The 14,608-nt window shown below is 44.9% G+C and overlaps 1 protein-coding gene across 1 annotated transcript in view; it reads right to left on the bottom strand.

The window, feature by feature from the left end:
* The window catches only part of ARIH1 (ariadne RBR E3 ubiquitin protein ligase 1), a 103,808-nt gene that overhangs the window by 52,214 nt on the left and 36,986 nt on the right, over positions 1 to 14,608 (bottom strand). The window contains 1 exon segment of the mRNA XM_062206501.1: positions 6,596 to 6,663. Coding sequence (XP_062062485.1) covers positions 6,596 to 6,663 — 68 coding nt within the window.

Raw genomic sequence — 14,608 nt, forward strand, 5'->3', positions numbered from 1 at the left:
GAATTCCAAGGCAGTCACTGGACTCACTGTGTGTTCCAGCCACACCCAGGGAAACAACCTCACTCACTGGCGCCTGCCCATGGATTCTAGCTTTAATATGATCATTCAATTTTATTTAGCTCTTCTAACACATGAGTTCTTAACCTGTGGTCAACAACTGGGAAGAGTATACAAAATGTTTTAACTTATTCACCTGTTTCTCACCCCTACACCCCGACCTTCACGAAGTCCAAAACTTCTATTATGCATGAAAGGCAAAGAGACTGAGAGAGGTCACTCATCCTCTGGTTCACTCCCCAAATACCCACAACAACCAGGGCTGAATCAGACTGAAGCCAGAAGTCCAGAATTCAATCTTGGTCTCCTATGTTGGCAGCAGGCACCAAAGTACTTCAGAGTAAGCATTAGCAGAGAACTGGAAATGCTAACAGGGTTAAACTAAAATCAGGCACTCTGATAAAAGCATATAGGCATCCTACGTGGTGTCTTAACCACTGCACCAAGCACCTGCCCCTAAAAGATTATCTTTTAAGTCAAAGAAAACAAAGACAATGGCCTCTGTGCCCTTTGTCTGAATATGAACATTCCAGGGAAGTCTATACCCTCGACTCAACAGTCTTTTCTTCCTGTCTTACACTTTTACTTAGAAAACGACATCAGGGGAGCCATTTAGCCTAGTAGATGGGACACCTATGTCCTCCATCTGAATTGCCTGGTTTCAACTGCTGTCTCCAGTTCCTGATCCCAGCTGCCTGCTAATGTGTACCCTGTGAGGCAGCAAGTGAGCTCAAGTAGCTGGGTTCCTGCCACCCACATTGGGCCGCAGGAGTGAGTTCCTAGTTCCTGGCTTCAGCTGCCCAGCCATGCCTGTTGTGGGTATTCAGGGAGTTGAGTCAATCCTCCCACCCCAAATAAATAAAAACAAAAGAAAATGAAGCGTACTACTTGTCATTCATGCAGCAGTGAGTGTGCTTTCAATCAACAACAACAAAACGGTTTCCACCAGCACAATAAACAACCTTTTATTATCTAGATGTTTCTGCAATGGATTTAATGGAGCTCTTTAAGCTGCAAATATTGAAAGCCCATAAACCAAGCAACTGTTTAAAATCCAACCGTGCTAAAACAAGAATAATAAAAAAAACCAAGGTAGTGGGGTCAGCATTGTAGCTTACAGAGTAAAACCACCACCTATGACAAGAGCATCCAGTGTGAGTGTTCCTTCCTGTCCTGGCTGCTCCACTTATGATCCAGCTCCCTGCTAATGGCCTGGGAAAAGCAAAAGATGGCCCAAGAATCTGGGCCCTTGCCATGTGAAGCACCATGGGACTGAGATACAAGCTGTGCTTTCAGTGAGCTGTCAGGGCGCCGGTTTCTGTCCCGGTTGCTCCCCTTCCAGTCCAGCTCTCTGCTGTGGCCCTGGAGTGCAGTGGAGGATGGCCCAAGTGCTTGGGCCCTGCACCCCATGGGAGACCAGGAGAAGCACCTGGCTCCTGGCTTCGGATCTGCGCGGTGCGCCAGCCACAGCACACCGGCCGCAGCGGCCATTAGGGGGTGAACCAACGGAAAAGGAAGACCTTTCTCTCTGTCTCTCTCACTGTCCACTCTGCCTGTCCAAAAAAAAAAAAAAAAAAAAAAAAAGTACAAGGTGTTCAATAAAACATGTCTGTCAGCAAAAAATAAATAAATAAATAAACAAAAAATGTAAAAAAGAGAACTGGTAAACTGAAACATGCTAATGTGAAGCTTCCTTACATGATCAAAACTCAAGAGCAGCGGCAATAAAGTTTAGGATGTAGACCAAAAGGGGTATTTTATGACTGCAGCTTTGACCTGCTGCATGGAGGACCTGGATGAAGTTCCTAGCTCCTGGCTTCAGCCTGGCTCAGCCCTGGCCATTGAGGTTCTCTCTCTATAACTCTAACAATGAAATAAATAAATAAATCTTAAACCCCCACTGAAGTGCCTACGATGGAATCCTGGCACCTCTACCCCTGATCCTGCTTCCTTGGAGAGTCAGATGCTTTTGTCCCTGCCACTCACATAGGAGTACCAGATGGAGACAGGGACAGACGTCCTAGTTCTTGGCTTCGGCCCAGTCTAGACAGTTGTAAAGGGCATTTAAAACAAACGAGACATGAAGGATGAAGTGAAGAGTATAGCTTTGATGTGGCAGGAACCACAAAGGTGGTGGAAGCTATAAAATGAACTGACATGGTCAGAGTTAAGGTTTCAATAGATTTCTTATCACAGTCTAGGAAGGCAATGAGGACACTCCTGGTAATAAGCTAGATCGACCTGCAGGTATTTGAAAGGCAGAGAGAGAGAGAGAGAGAGAGAGAGAGAGAGAGAGAGAGAATCGCGCTTCCATTCACTGGTTCGCTCCCCAAATGGATGAGCAGTCAGGGCTGGGCCAGGTGGAAGCAAGGAGCATCTTCAGGGTCTTCCAAATGGGCGGCAGGGAACCAGTAACTTGGGCCATCTTTGGCTTCTTTCCAAGCCCCATTACCAAGAACAAGATCCAAAGTAGAATAGCTGGGACCAGAATTAACACTGTTTAACCTGTTCATTCACAATACCATCCCAAAGGTACTGCTAATTATCTGAACAGAAAGAGTTGCTCCCTTCCATATGCTTGTAGAAATGTGCTTTAAAATTATTTTTCCAATTAAAATTTTTCTTTACTAATCTGACAGGTTGAGAGAGACAAACAGATACACACACACAAATAGCATGCACTCCCTTCCACTGGTTCACTTCTCAAATGCCTGCAAATACCATCACTGCTACCTCCCCAAATCTGCATCAACAGGAAGCTGGAGTCAGGTGCTTAGCCCAACACTGTGGTGTGGACACCTGGGGTCTTTAAAGCTAGCAAGGCAAAAGTCTGCTCCTCAACATTTTTACTGTAAAATAATGCAATCCTAATAAGGTACATAAACATAAACAAGCAGCTTAAAACTTTAACAAAGAGCACTGAGCACAAGCAGAACACTGCCGGTACTCCAGGAGCCCCTAACTCATTCCCAGGGGAAAGGCCCTCTACTAACAAGGCAATCACTGCCCTGTATTTCTTTAAAATTCAGCTTACTTGTGCCTGTTTTTGAATTTTACTACAGAGAAACATATACTTGTAAGTATTAATTCAGAACAGTCTTCTTTTTACACAAAATGTTTCTAAGTGTCATCCATGGGGCCAGCGATGTGCCACAGCAGATAAAACCAGTGCCTACAGATCCAACACCCCACATGGGCACCAGTTCAAATCCAGCTACTCCACTTCCAATCCATCCCCCTGCTACTGTGCCTGGGAAAGCAGCAGAAGATGTCCCAAGTGCTTGGGATCCTGTACCCCTGTAGGAAACCAAGAAGCAGCTCCCAGCTTTGGCCTAACCCAGGCCCAGCCACTGCAGTCATTTAGGGAAGGAACCAGGGGATGGTTCTTTTCCTCTAACTCTGCCTTTCAAAGAAATAAATCAGTCTTAAAAAGAAAACACATTCTTTTTTTTTTTTTTTTAAAGATTTATTTATTTATTTGAAAGGCAGAGTTAGAGAGAGAGAGAGAGAGAGAATCTTCCATCCACTAATTCACTCCAATTGGCCACAACAGCCAGAGCTGTTCTGATCTGAAGCCAGGAGCCTTCTCTGGGTCTCCTACGTGGGTGCAGGGGCCCAACGACTTGGGCCATCTTCTGCTTTTCCAGGCCAGAGCAGAGAGCTGGATCAGAAGTGGAACAGCCGGGACCCGAACCGGGACCCACATTGGAAGCTGGCACTGCAGGCAGTGGCCTTACCTGCTATGCCACAGCACCGGCCCCCACATTCTTTATAAACAGAGTATTCTAGCTTGATGCCGTTTCCTTCTCCACTGAGGCATCCATGTACCATCACTTCCACTGCTGTCACTGAAGAGTTAGCTGTTCTCTCAAGAACAGAGTATATACTTATACATCAAAGTGAACATTGTTGTATCTCACTGTTGTTTTATTTTTGCATTTTACTCTAATGGTTTAAAATAGGGATTACTTTTCACCAATTTTTTTTTTTTTTTTTTGACAGGCAGAGTGGACAGTGAGAGAGAGAGACAGAGAGAAAGGTCTTCCTTTTGCCGTTGGTTCACCCTCCAATGGCCGCCGCGGTAGCGCGCTGCGGCCGGCGCACCGCGCTGTTCCGATGGCAGGAGCCAGGTGCTTCTCCTGGTCTCCCATGGGGTGCAGGACCCAAGGACTTGGGCCATCCTCCACTGCACTCCCTAGCCACAGCAGAGAGCTGGCCTGGAAGAGGGGCAACCGGGACAGGATCGGTGCCCCAACCGGGACTAGAACCCGGTGTGCCGGCGCCGCAAGGCGGAGGATTAGCCTGTTGAGCCACGGCGCCGGCCGCTTTTCACCAAATTTTAACAAGCCTAAGATACTTTGGTACTATATTTTTTTTTTTTTTTTTAATTTATTTGAGAGGTAGTTACAAAGAGGAGAGAGCAACAGAAAGGTTTTCTATCTGCTGGATCACTCCTCAAATGGCTTCAAAGGCCAAGGCTGAGCTGATTCAATCCAAGGCCAGGAGCAAGGAACTTTCTCCAGGACTCCCACACGGGTACGCTTGGTCCATCTTCCACTGCTTTCTCAGATTATAAGCAGAAGAGTTGGATCAGAAGAGGGGCAGCTGGCACACGAACTGGTGCCCATATGGGATGCCAGTGCGAGAGGTGGAGGCTTAACTTAGCCTACTATGCCACAGCAAAAGACCTGCAAACTCATCGTATCAGAAGATGGATGACAGAGGAAATTTTTCACAAGTGAAAATTTCCATCCTGTTTGACTATGAAGTGCCATCCACTAAAAATGTCCTTGGGCTCCTGCACCTACATGGGAAGACCTGGAGGAAACTCCTGGCTCCCGGCTTCGGATCGGCGCAACTCTGGCTGTTGCAGCCAACTGGGGAGTGAACCAGCAGAAGGAAGATTTCTCTCTCTCTCTCTCTGCGTAACTCTTTCAAATAAATAATCTTAAAAAAAAAACCTGGCCGGCGCCGCAGCTCAATAGGTTAATCCTCCGCCTACGGCACCGGCACACCTGTTCCAGTTGCCCCTCTTCCAGGCCAGCTTTCTGCTATGGCCCGGGAGGGCAGTGGAGGATGGCCCAGGTCCTTGGGCCCTGCACCCGCATGGGAGACCAGGAGAAGCACCTGGCTCTTGGCTTCGGATCACTGCAGTGCGCCGGCCGCAGCGGCCATTGGGGGGTGAACCAACAGCAAAAAGGAAGACCCTTCTGTTTCTCTCTCTCACAGTCCACTCTGTCAAAAAAAAAAAAAAAAAAAAAAAAAACCTACACATCGTATTTAAAAAAAATCAATATAGTGTCATTTGGTCTCAGTAGCTTTCATTGTGCTGTAGCAAGAATTAAAAAGTTTCAGAGATAAAATATTAAAAATACCCAATGGAGCAGAATCCTACTCTGAAACCAGAAAACTAACCCAAGCCAAAACTAGTTTGGTGGCTAGCAAACCCAGACAACTTCTCAATTTTGTTTTAATTAAATATCATTAATGTGCTTAACAGTTTAAAAGTTTTGTAAGGAGGCCAGTGCTGTGGCGCAGCGGGTCAACGCCCTGACCTGAAGCACCAGCATCCCATATGGGCGCCGGTCTGAGACCCGGCTGCTCCACTTCCGATCCACCTTTCTGCTATAGCCTGGGATAGCAGTAGAAGATGGCCCAAGTACTTGGGCCCCTAAACCCACGTGGGAGAACAGCAAGAAGTTCCTGGCACCTGGCTTAAGATCAGTACAGCTCCGGCTGTTGCGGCCAATTGGGGAGTGAACTAGAGGATGGAAGACCTCCCTCTCTCTCTCTCATTCATTCTCTCTCTGCCTCTCTACCTCTCCTCTCTGTGTAACTCTTTCAAATAAATAAAATAAAGCTTTTTTAAAAAATAAAGTTTTGTATGAACTCTTTTTAAGTAATTAAAGGAAGATCTTATTCTTATGCTTCAATACAACATCTTTTTCTTTTCAACCAAGTTACAGTTCTTGGGTCTAAAGAGAATATATGTTGAACATACTGAAGTACAGTTCCTATCTCCCAAAGAAGAGGCACAGTGGGTTAGAGCCCTGGCCCAAAGCACAGGCATCCCACATGGGTGCCGGTTCTAGTCCCGGCTGCTCCACTTCCGATCCAGCTCTCTGCTGTGGCCTGGGAAAGCAGCAGAAGATGGCCCAAGTCCTTGGGCCCTGCACCCGGGTGGGAGACCTGGAGGAAGCATCTGGCTCCTGGCTTCGGATCGACACAGCTCCAGCCGTTGTGACCATCTGGGAAGTGAACCAGCAGATGGAAGACCTCTCTCTCTGTCTCTACCTCTCTCTGTAACTCTTTCAAATAAATAAAATAAATCTTAAAAAAAAAAAAAATTAACTCTCAATTCCCTAAAAACTTCAAAACTTATAGATGAGGACCACGAGCAATGACAGCATTTACGATTGGCACAGGCAGTTTATTCACGCACTGGCAGATACATCACTTCCTTACTTGCTGCTGGTAAATTTGGTTCCACAGAGTTCTTGTATCTCTTCTAAATACAAAGCAGACAATAATTCCTTACCTTTCCATTAGCTTTTCCTTATCCCAATTGAAGTGGCTGAGGAGTATTCTTGTGATAGTTGCGGGATTCTGAGGGGAGAAAAAAACATTTTAAGGCAACAGCATCTCACTGACATTTAATGAGCTTCTATGTTAATTTAAATTTACATAATAACAGTCCCACGTTTTCTTTCCTGGGCCATTTCTTTATTCCCCTAGGGGAACACAAAACTTTATAAAGATCAAGACTATTTAAAAGGAGTGTGTCACAATAGGCCAGATTTCTACAGGATTTGAAAAGAGCCAAAGAGAAATTAAATTCTAAAAGATAAATCACTATACTATCACATGCTAATAACTTTTTTTTTTTTTTTGCAATTAAGATTTACCAGACTGCCATATGAGCACAATAAATATAACTAATAAGATTTCTAGCATCGGGGCCAGTGCTGTGGCACAGCAGGTTAATAATGCCCTGGCCTGAAGGGCCGGCATCCCATATAGGTGCCGGTTCTAGTCCCAGCTGCTCCTCTTCTAATCCAGCTCTCTGCTATGGTCTGGGAAAGCACTAGAAGATGGCCCAAGTCCTTGGGCCCCTGCACCCATGTGGGAGACCTGGAAGAAGCTCCTGGTTTCTGGCTTCAGATCAGCATAGCTCCAGCCGTTGCAGGCAATTGGGGAGTGAACCATCAGATGGAAGACCTCTCTCTCTCTGCCTCTCCTCTCTGTGTAACTCTTTCAAATAAATAAATAAATAATAAAAATCTTTAAAAAAAAGATTTCTAGCATCTTATACACTAAATAGCTCAAGAAGTTCAAGCCATTTTTAAGTCAGAGAGTACTTCAGAAATACTTAAAGTAAAATATTTCTACTATGTAGTAACTTACAATGTATGATTGCAGATTGCTCTTTCATTTCTAGAACGACGAGCTAGCACTGTGAAATAAAACCAAAGTTTTCTGCTCTATCATTCAGGGCTGTCACAAATATCTCCATCTCCCATGGTACTAGTGAGTTTACTATTTCGGAATGGAATTTTAGCTAAAAACAACAGGGTATAAGAGATCAGTAAAGCCTGACTCATTCACTAGAAATAGTTACAGCGCCGTAAGTGGGACTCAAACCAGCTTATTTATATTTCACGTAAAAATTTCTTAGGTCAAAAAGGGTCTCTGTGAACTCATTTACTTTCCCATAGTCAGACCACAGAATTAACTATTGATTTAAAGTAATCATATATAAAACTGTCACAAGAGATCTCTCTTATCAATTGTTTCTCAACAGCACCAATTACCACAGAAAAACTCACACCTATTCATACCCCTCCCAGACAAATATGCAAACAGTCCCATCCATCCACACCAGCATTTTGCTAATCAAGGCCCTCACTTCTAGGACCCTGATACCCTTCTAACAATCTTCATCTCAACCTTCCAGTACATGAGAGTAGGAAGCCTAGGGAAAATTAAGGAACTGTTCAGAATAACATCTTGTGAGGCCTGTGTTTTGGCAACCCATGTCAAAGTGCCAGTTCAAGTCCCACTTAATCTGGTTCTGATCCAACTCCCTTTTAATAGATCTGGGAAGGCACAGATGATGGCCCAAGTACGTGGGACCCTGCCACCAACATAGGAGCCAAGATGGAGTTCCTGGCTCCTTTCAGCCTGGTCCAGCCAGTTGGGGGAAGTCAACAAGCAAATGGAAGATCTCTGTCACTCTGCCTTGCAAATACATGGACAGATCTTTGAGTCTAAACCACTGCCTCTTCTGCATGGAGTTCTGTTACCAAATACCAGCTCCATCTAAGGGCTCCCAAACCTGTTACTGGTTTAATGAAATCACTAAGAGAAACTTTAATTCCAAGATGCCACCTCGATATTTTAACAGGGTCAAGGTCTCCCTGAATATGATCACTGCCAAAGGGACTCGGAAATCAGATCAGTGGTTCCCCCAAGCTGACAATGTAACAACTTTTTGTCTATTTTCTAGCTCCTCTTTTAAGCATATGTGTGTATATCTAAGTTTGATAATGTGCATACTATATACTGGGAATTAACATTTCATTTCATTCCCAACAAGTCGTTATTTAAAATTCTGTGTAGGCCATAGTGGCACAATAATGACAAACTACCAATATTTTGCCAGGACTCTAAGTTATAAAGTAAGAAATATTTCCAAATACTCTATTTTGGTCACTACTGCAGCAGAGGGCACAAAGAGGTGATGGAGAATAACACTGACCCAGCATGCACTGAATGCCAATTCCTGTACAAAGTGCTTTATATACCCCAAGTAATCCCCAGAGCACTTTCCTGAACTGCCTTTTTTTTTTGGGGGGGGGGGGTGTACAGGCAGATTTAGACAGAGAGAGAGAGAGAGAGAGAGAGAGAGAGAGAGAGAAAGGTCTTCCTTTCGGTTGGTTCACCCCCCAAATGGCCGCTACGGCCAGTGCGCTAAGCCGATCCGAAGCCAGGAGCCAGGTGCTTCTCCTGGTCTCCCATGCGGGTGCAGGGCCCAAGCACTTGGGCCATCCTCCACTGCCTTCCTGGGCCACAGCGGAGAGCTGGACTGGAAGAGGAGCAACCGGGACAGAATATGGTGCCCCGACTGGGACTAGAACCCGGGGTGCCAGCGCTGCAGGTGGAGGATTAGTCTAGTGAGCTGTGGCGCCAGCCCTGAACTGCCTTTTAAAATGAGAACACTACGACAAGGCTCTCAAATATTACATAAAATATCCAATCTCAAGCAACTAAGTAATGGGATAGTTATGAATTCTAAACTAGAACAATCCGTATCGAATATGCCTCCCATTCCTACACTTAGAACCTGAAGAAATACCAAAGGCAATTCAGAGAAGGGTGGGTAGGAGAACCAAGAATGCAAAGCAGCACAGGGGCTTTTTGAGACTAAAAATTGTTCTATATATTCAGTGTGAAAGTGGTTACATGAGGGTATACATGACACAAAATTCAAACTACAAATTGGGTGCATTTGTCACATAAATATTTTATGTGAATGTAACAGCCCCTCTCAAGCATGAAGGAAACATTCCAAGACCCCAGCAGATGCCTCAAACTGTGGACAATACCAAATTCTACATGCCAGTGTGGCCACAAAAAGAAACTGTGCAGCGGATATGATCAGTAAATACTGAGAGTACATCTTTTCAGCCAGGGGTATAGGGAAATACACATTGCTGGAGAATATGGGGGAAATTTTTACTTTCCTCTTTTTTTCTCTCCTGTTGCCCTAGTCATAAAACTGTACAGTAACAGAGTGGTCCCAGAGTACCACAGGAGGAAACCCCTGACAGCATACAGGGACCGGGAAGAGGGTCCCTGATATGAGAACAGTGTGGGAAGGAATTCCCTGTTATTTATTTCCCTCTTACCATTTCACCCCAAGCCATGACGCCTGTCTACAAGACTACAGCTGACAGAACTCCATGCTTCAGGTTAGGGAAATAAAGCAAAGGCCCCTCCCTGAGAGTTAAATATGGGAAAATCACTGGGAAGAGACATTTGGAGAAGATGCCCAAGTTCTGGGCCTCCCTACACGCTGTACGTATGTGCAACACACCCAAAGAAGTACGAGAGAGAGGCTTTCAGAACAGTATAAATCACTGACATGTTCTACATCAGTCTAAGAGGGAACAGCAGGGCAGATGTAAGCAACACAGCCAAGGCTCTGAAAGTGAACAGATAGGGGATGGTGTTGTGGGTCGGCAGGTTAAGCCACCACCTACAATACTGGCATCCATATAAGTTCCAGTTGTGGCTGCTCCACTTCCAATCCAGGTCTCTGCTAATATACCTGGGAAAGCAAAAGAAGATGGTCCAAGTGCTTCAGACCCTGCTAACCACATAGGAGACATGGATGGAGTTCCACATTCCTGGCCATCTGGAGAGCAAACCGGTAGATGGAAGATCTCTACCTCAGTAACTGCCTTTCCAATAAATAAATCTTTAAAAATAAAAATAAAAAAAGAAAGAAAGAAAGAAAGAAAGAGAGAGAGAGAGAGAGAGAGAGAGAGAGAGAGAGAGAACGAACAGATAAAGGGGGAGACCTGGAACAGTCTCTTGGCTCCCTGTCTTCAGATCAGCCCAGCTCTAGCAAATGCAGCCATTAGCGGAGTGAACTACCAGATGGAAGACCTTTCTCTCTGTCTCTCCCTCTCTCTGTAACCCTGCCTCTCAAATAAATAAGTACAATTTAAAAAAAAAAAAAATCAATTCTCAAACTGACCTAAAGGCTCAACTACACAACCAACCAAAAATCCAGAAGGATTTTTGTGCTGGATAGCAAAGTGATTCTAAAAATGTATATGGAATAGCAAGGGAACCTGACTTCAAAAGCATGCTATAAAGCTGCAGTATTGGTAACTAGATAAATACACAGATCAAAGGGAGAGAACACAGACCAGATATGGACTCACATTAATATGGCAAACTAATTTTTTATAATGACGATAAAACAATTCAATGGGGAAAAGTATTTCTACTAATTAAGACATTCTTATTTTTTAAAATTTACCGAAACTATACCTCACATTTTACATAAAATTCATAATGGATCAACCTTTGTGACCTTGGGCTAGGCTTCTTAGATACAGCTTCTTAGACATGTGGGGGCCAGTGCTGTGGCGCAGTGGGTTAAAGCCCTGGCCCAAAGCACAGGCATCCCATATGGGTGCCAGTTCTAGTCCTAGCTGCTCCACTTCTAATCCAGCTCTCTGCTACAGCCTGGGAAAGCAGTGGAAGATGGCCCAAGTCCTTGTGCCCCTACACTCACGTGGAAGACAAGGAAGAAGCTCCTGGCTCCAGATCGGCACAGCTCCAGCATGCCAATTGCGAAGTGAACTAGTGGGTGGAAGACCCCTCTCCCTCCCCCTTACCCCCCCTCCCCGTAACTGACTTTCAAATAAATAAATAAATCTTCCGCATCAATAAAGCAGCATGCTGCTTTGGTAATCTGAAGAAAATTACATTCCAGGGATACAGCAGCAATACTTGCTTTCAAAGTATCTCTCCAAAGTTCTGTTTTTGCATTTTGAAAAATCAATTACTTGGAGCCGGTAGTTACCTAGTGGTTGAGAGTTCCGTGTCCCATACCATAATGCCAAGATGTGATGATCCCTGGCTGTGGCTCTTGGCTTTAGATTCACAGTAAATGGTTTCCTGCCATCCACATGAGATCTGCACTGTGCTTCTGACTCTTGGCTCCAACCCAACCCTAGGTGCTGAGGGCTTCTGGAGAATGAACGAGCATGTGAAGCCTTGTCAGCCTTTCTCAAATGAGTACCTACTGATAGGGAGGCAGATACACCAACAGCCTCAGCTATCACTTTAGCAGCACATTACAATAATCTGGTGTGTCTGAAACAATGGTGTAAAGTGTGGTACAGTGAACTGTGCACCCTGTGCCAATGGCATCCATATTACAGCACCTCTGCCGTAAGAACCTCTCCACGACTCAGGGAGTTAGAGAACAAATAATGCAACACCTCATTTCTGTGCCTGTGGGAAATCTCACATCTTATGACCCAGGCCAGAAAAGGAAACAAAAACTTCCCTTCAAACCTCACATCTGTATCTGACTACCACTGACTATTTCACATCCAGAACCCTAGATGCAAAATACTAAAAGAATTATTATTAATTTTCCAGCTCAGCAGTACAGAGCAGTGTTTAAGATGATTTCAGGGAGACAATACACAATTTCCAGAGGACTTAAAGGTAACATTCAACTAAAAAAATTTTTTTCTAGTATTTATTGATTTTTTTTCTGAAAGGCAGAGTGACACAGAAAAAGGCAGAGATAATGATCTTCCATCTGCTGGTTCACTCCCCAAATGCCCACAATAAGCAGGGCTGGGTCAGGCTGAAGCCAGAGCCAGGAACTCTATTTAGATGGTCTCCCACAAGGGAGGCAGGAACCCAAGTTCTTGGGCTATTGCCCCCAAAGCACACTGGATCAGAAGTGTAGAATATAAGTACTCAAACTGGCGCTCCAAATGGGATGAAGGTGTCACAAGTGGTATCCTAACCTGCTACATCACATTTGCCCACACTCTGAATTTTTTTGATTAATTTATAAGGGGAAAAAAAAAAAAAGAAAGAAAAACGAGTTCCCACTCACTGGTCCATTTCCCCAAAGGTCTGCAACAGTTCCTGGTTAGGGCTGAGAGTCAGAACTCAACGGAGTCTCCTGCATGGGTAGCAGGGACCCAACTATTTGAGTCACCACCTGCTGCCTTCCAGGAAGACCACACGCAGAGAGCTGGAATCAGGACTCAACCCAGGATTTGGGCCCCATTGGCATCTCAGCCACTAGGCCAAACTCAGGCCTGATAACATAAATTTTAAAAGAATTTACAATTGAACAACATTAAATACTTAGTTCTAAATTATCCTTGTAAGAAGTTAAGCTAAAGAAACTGCAGACGTGTGGCCCAGGAGTGCAGTGGAGGGCTTGGGCCCTGCACCCCATGGGAGACCAGGAGAAGCACCTGGCTCCTGCCTTCGGATCAGTGCGGTGCGCTGGCCGCAGCAGCCATTGGAGGGTGAACCAACGGCAAAAGGAAGACCTTTCTCTCTGTCTCTCTCTCTCACTGTCCACTCTGCCTGTCAAAAAAAAAAGAAAGAAAAGAAACTGCAGACGGCCATGCTCTTTGGAGGCCTCCTCCTTGAAGATTCATCCAAGAGAACTCAGCAGGAATTTTGTTTTCCTGTACTACACAGGGAAATTTTATTTAAAACTTAAAAAAAAAAAGGAAAATTTAAGATTTCTTTTTATTTATTTGAAAGGCAGAGCGACAGAGAGACAGCAAGACAGAGGTAGAAAGGGAGATGGCTTCCATCCACTGGCTCATTCTCCAAATGGCCAGACCAAAGCTAGTAGCCTAGAACTCTGCGCAGGTCTCCCACGTGGATGGCAGGGCTCCAAGTATTTGGGCCATTACCTGCCGCATTCCAAGGCACTTTGTAGGGAGCTGGAGGGGAAGCCTGCCAGTCAGGACTCAAATCCATGCTCTCAAATGGGATGCCGCTGTTGCAGGCAGCAGCTTAACCCACGTACTGCACTTGCCCCTCAAACCAAAATTTATCACTGTCTACAGTCAATAAACCCCCGACACTTAAACTGAAATTTACGAGGCACACATGTGAACTACAAATACAATCCTGAAGTACCAAGACGCATTAATGAGTTCACCTAGCCAATCACTCATCTTGAAACCTGCTCACATGTCTCTACATGTAATCCGAAATTTGGAAGGTCATAAAGATTTCATTTCAAGAAACTGTCATGAGTTTAATAAGCATTTTAATAAAGTATTTCTATAAATAGAAGAATATTATCACTGTGTATAATGATTTGATTTCTTCTGTAAAAAATTCAACTGCAAACCAAAGAGGGGTGGGTAATGCAAGAACTACCCTACATACTGATTCATATACAGTAATAAAAACAGTGCAGGGCAAGCATTTGGTACAGCAGTTAGGTCCCCACCTGAGACAGCCCCATCCTATATTAGAAGGCTTGGGTTCCAATCTGGGTTGCACTCCTGATTCCAGCTACCTGATTAGTACTCTGCGACAAAGCTGGGTCTCTGCTAGCCATGTGGAAACCTGCACTGAGTTCCAGGCTTGCTTGCTCTTGCTCAGTCTTTCACATGAAAATCATACATATATATTTTTTAAATGTACTACTGTATGCAACCATCGCATTCTCCAGAAGCACCTAACCCACCCAGGGGCCAGCACTGTGGTATAGCAGGTGGAGCTGCCCGCTGATGCCAGCATCCCATAGGGGTGGGAGTTCAATGTCCTGGATGCTCCATTCCTGCTCCAGCTCTCTGCTGGTGGTCTGGGAAGGCAGCAGAACATGGGCCAACTGTTTGGGCCCCTGTCAACCATGTGGGAAGCTCCTGGCTTCCCTGGCTCTGCCCTGGCCCTTGCGGCCATCTGGAGAGTGAACCAACAGATGGAGGATCTCTCTCTCTGTAACTCTGCCTTTTGGATAGATAAATGAATC

The sequence above is a fragment of the Lepus europaeus genome, chromosome 11, assembly GCF_033115175.1.
Source record: "Lepus europaeus isolate LE1 chromosome 11, mLepTim1.pri, whole genome shotgun sequence".
NCBI lineage: Eukaryota > Metazoa > Chordata > Mammalia > Lagomorpha > Leporidae > Lepus > Lepus europaeus.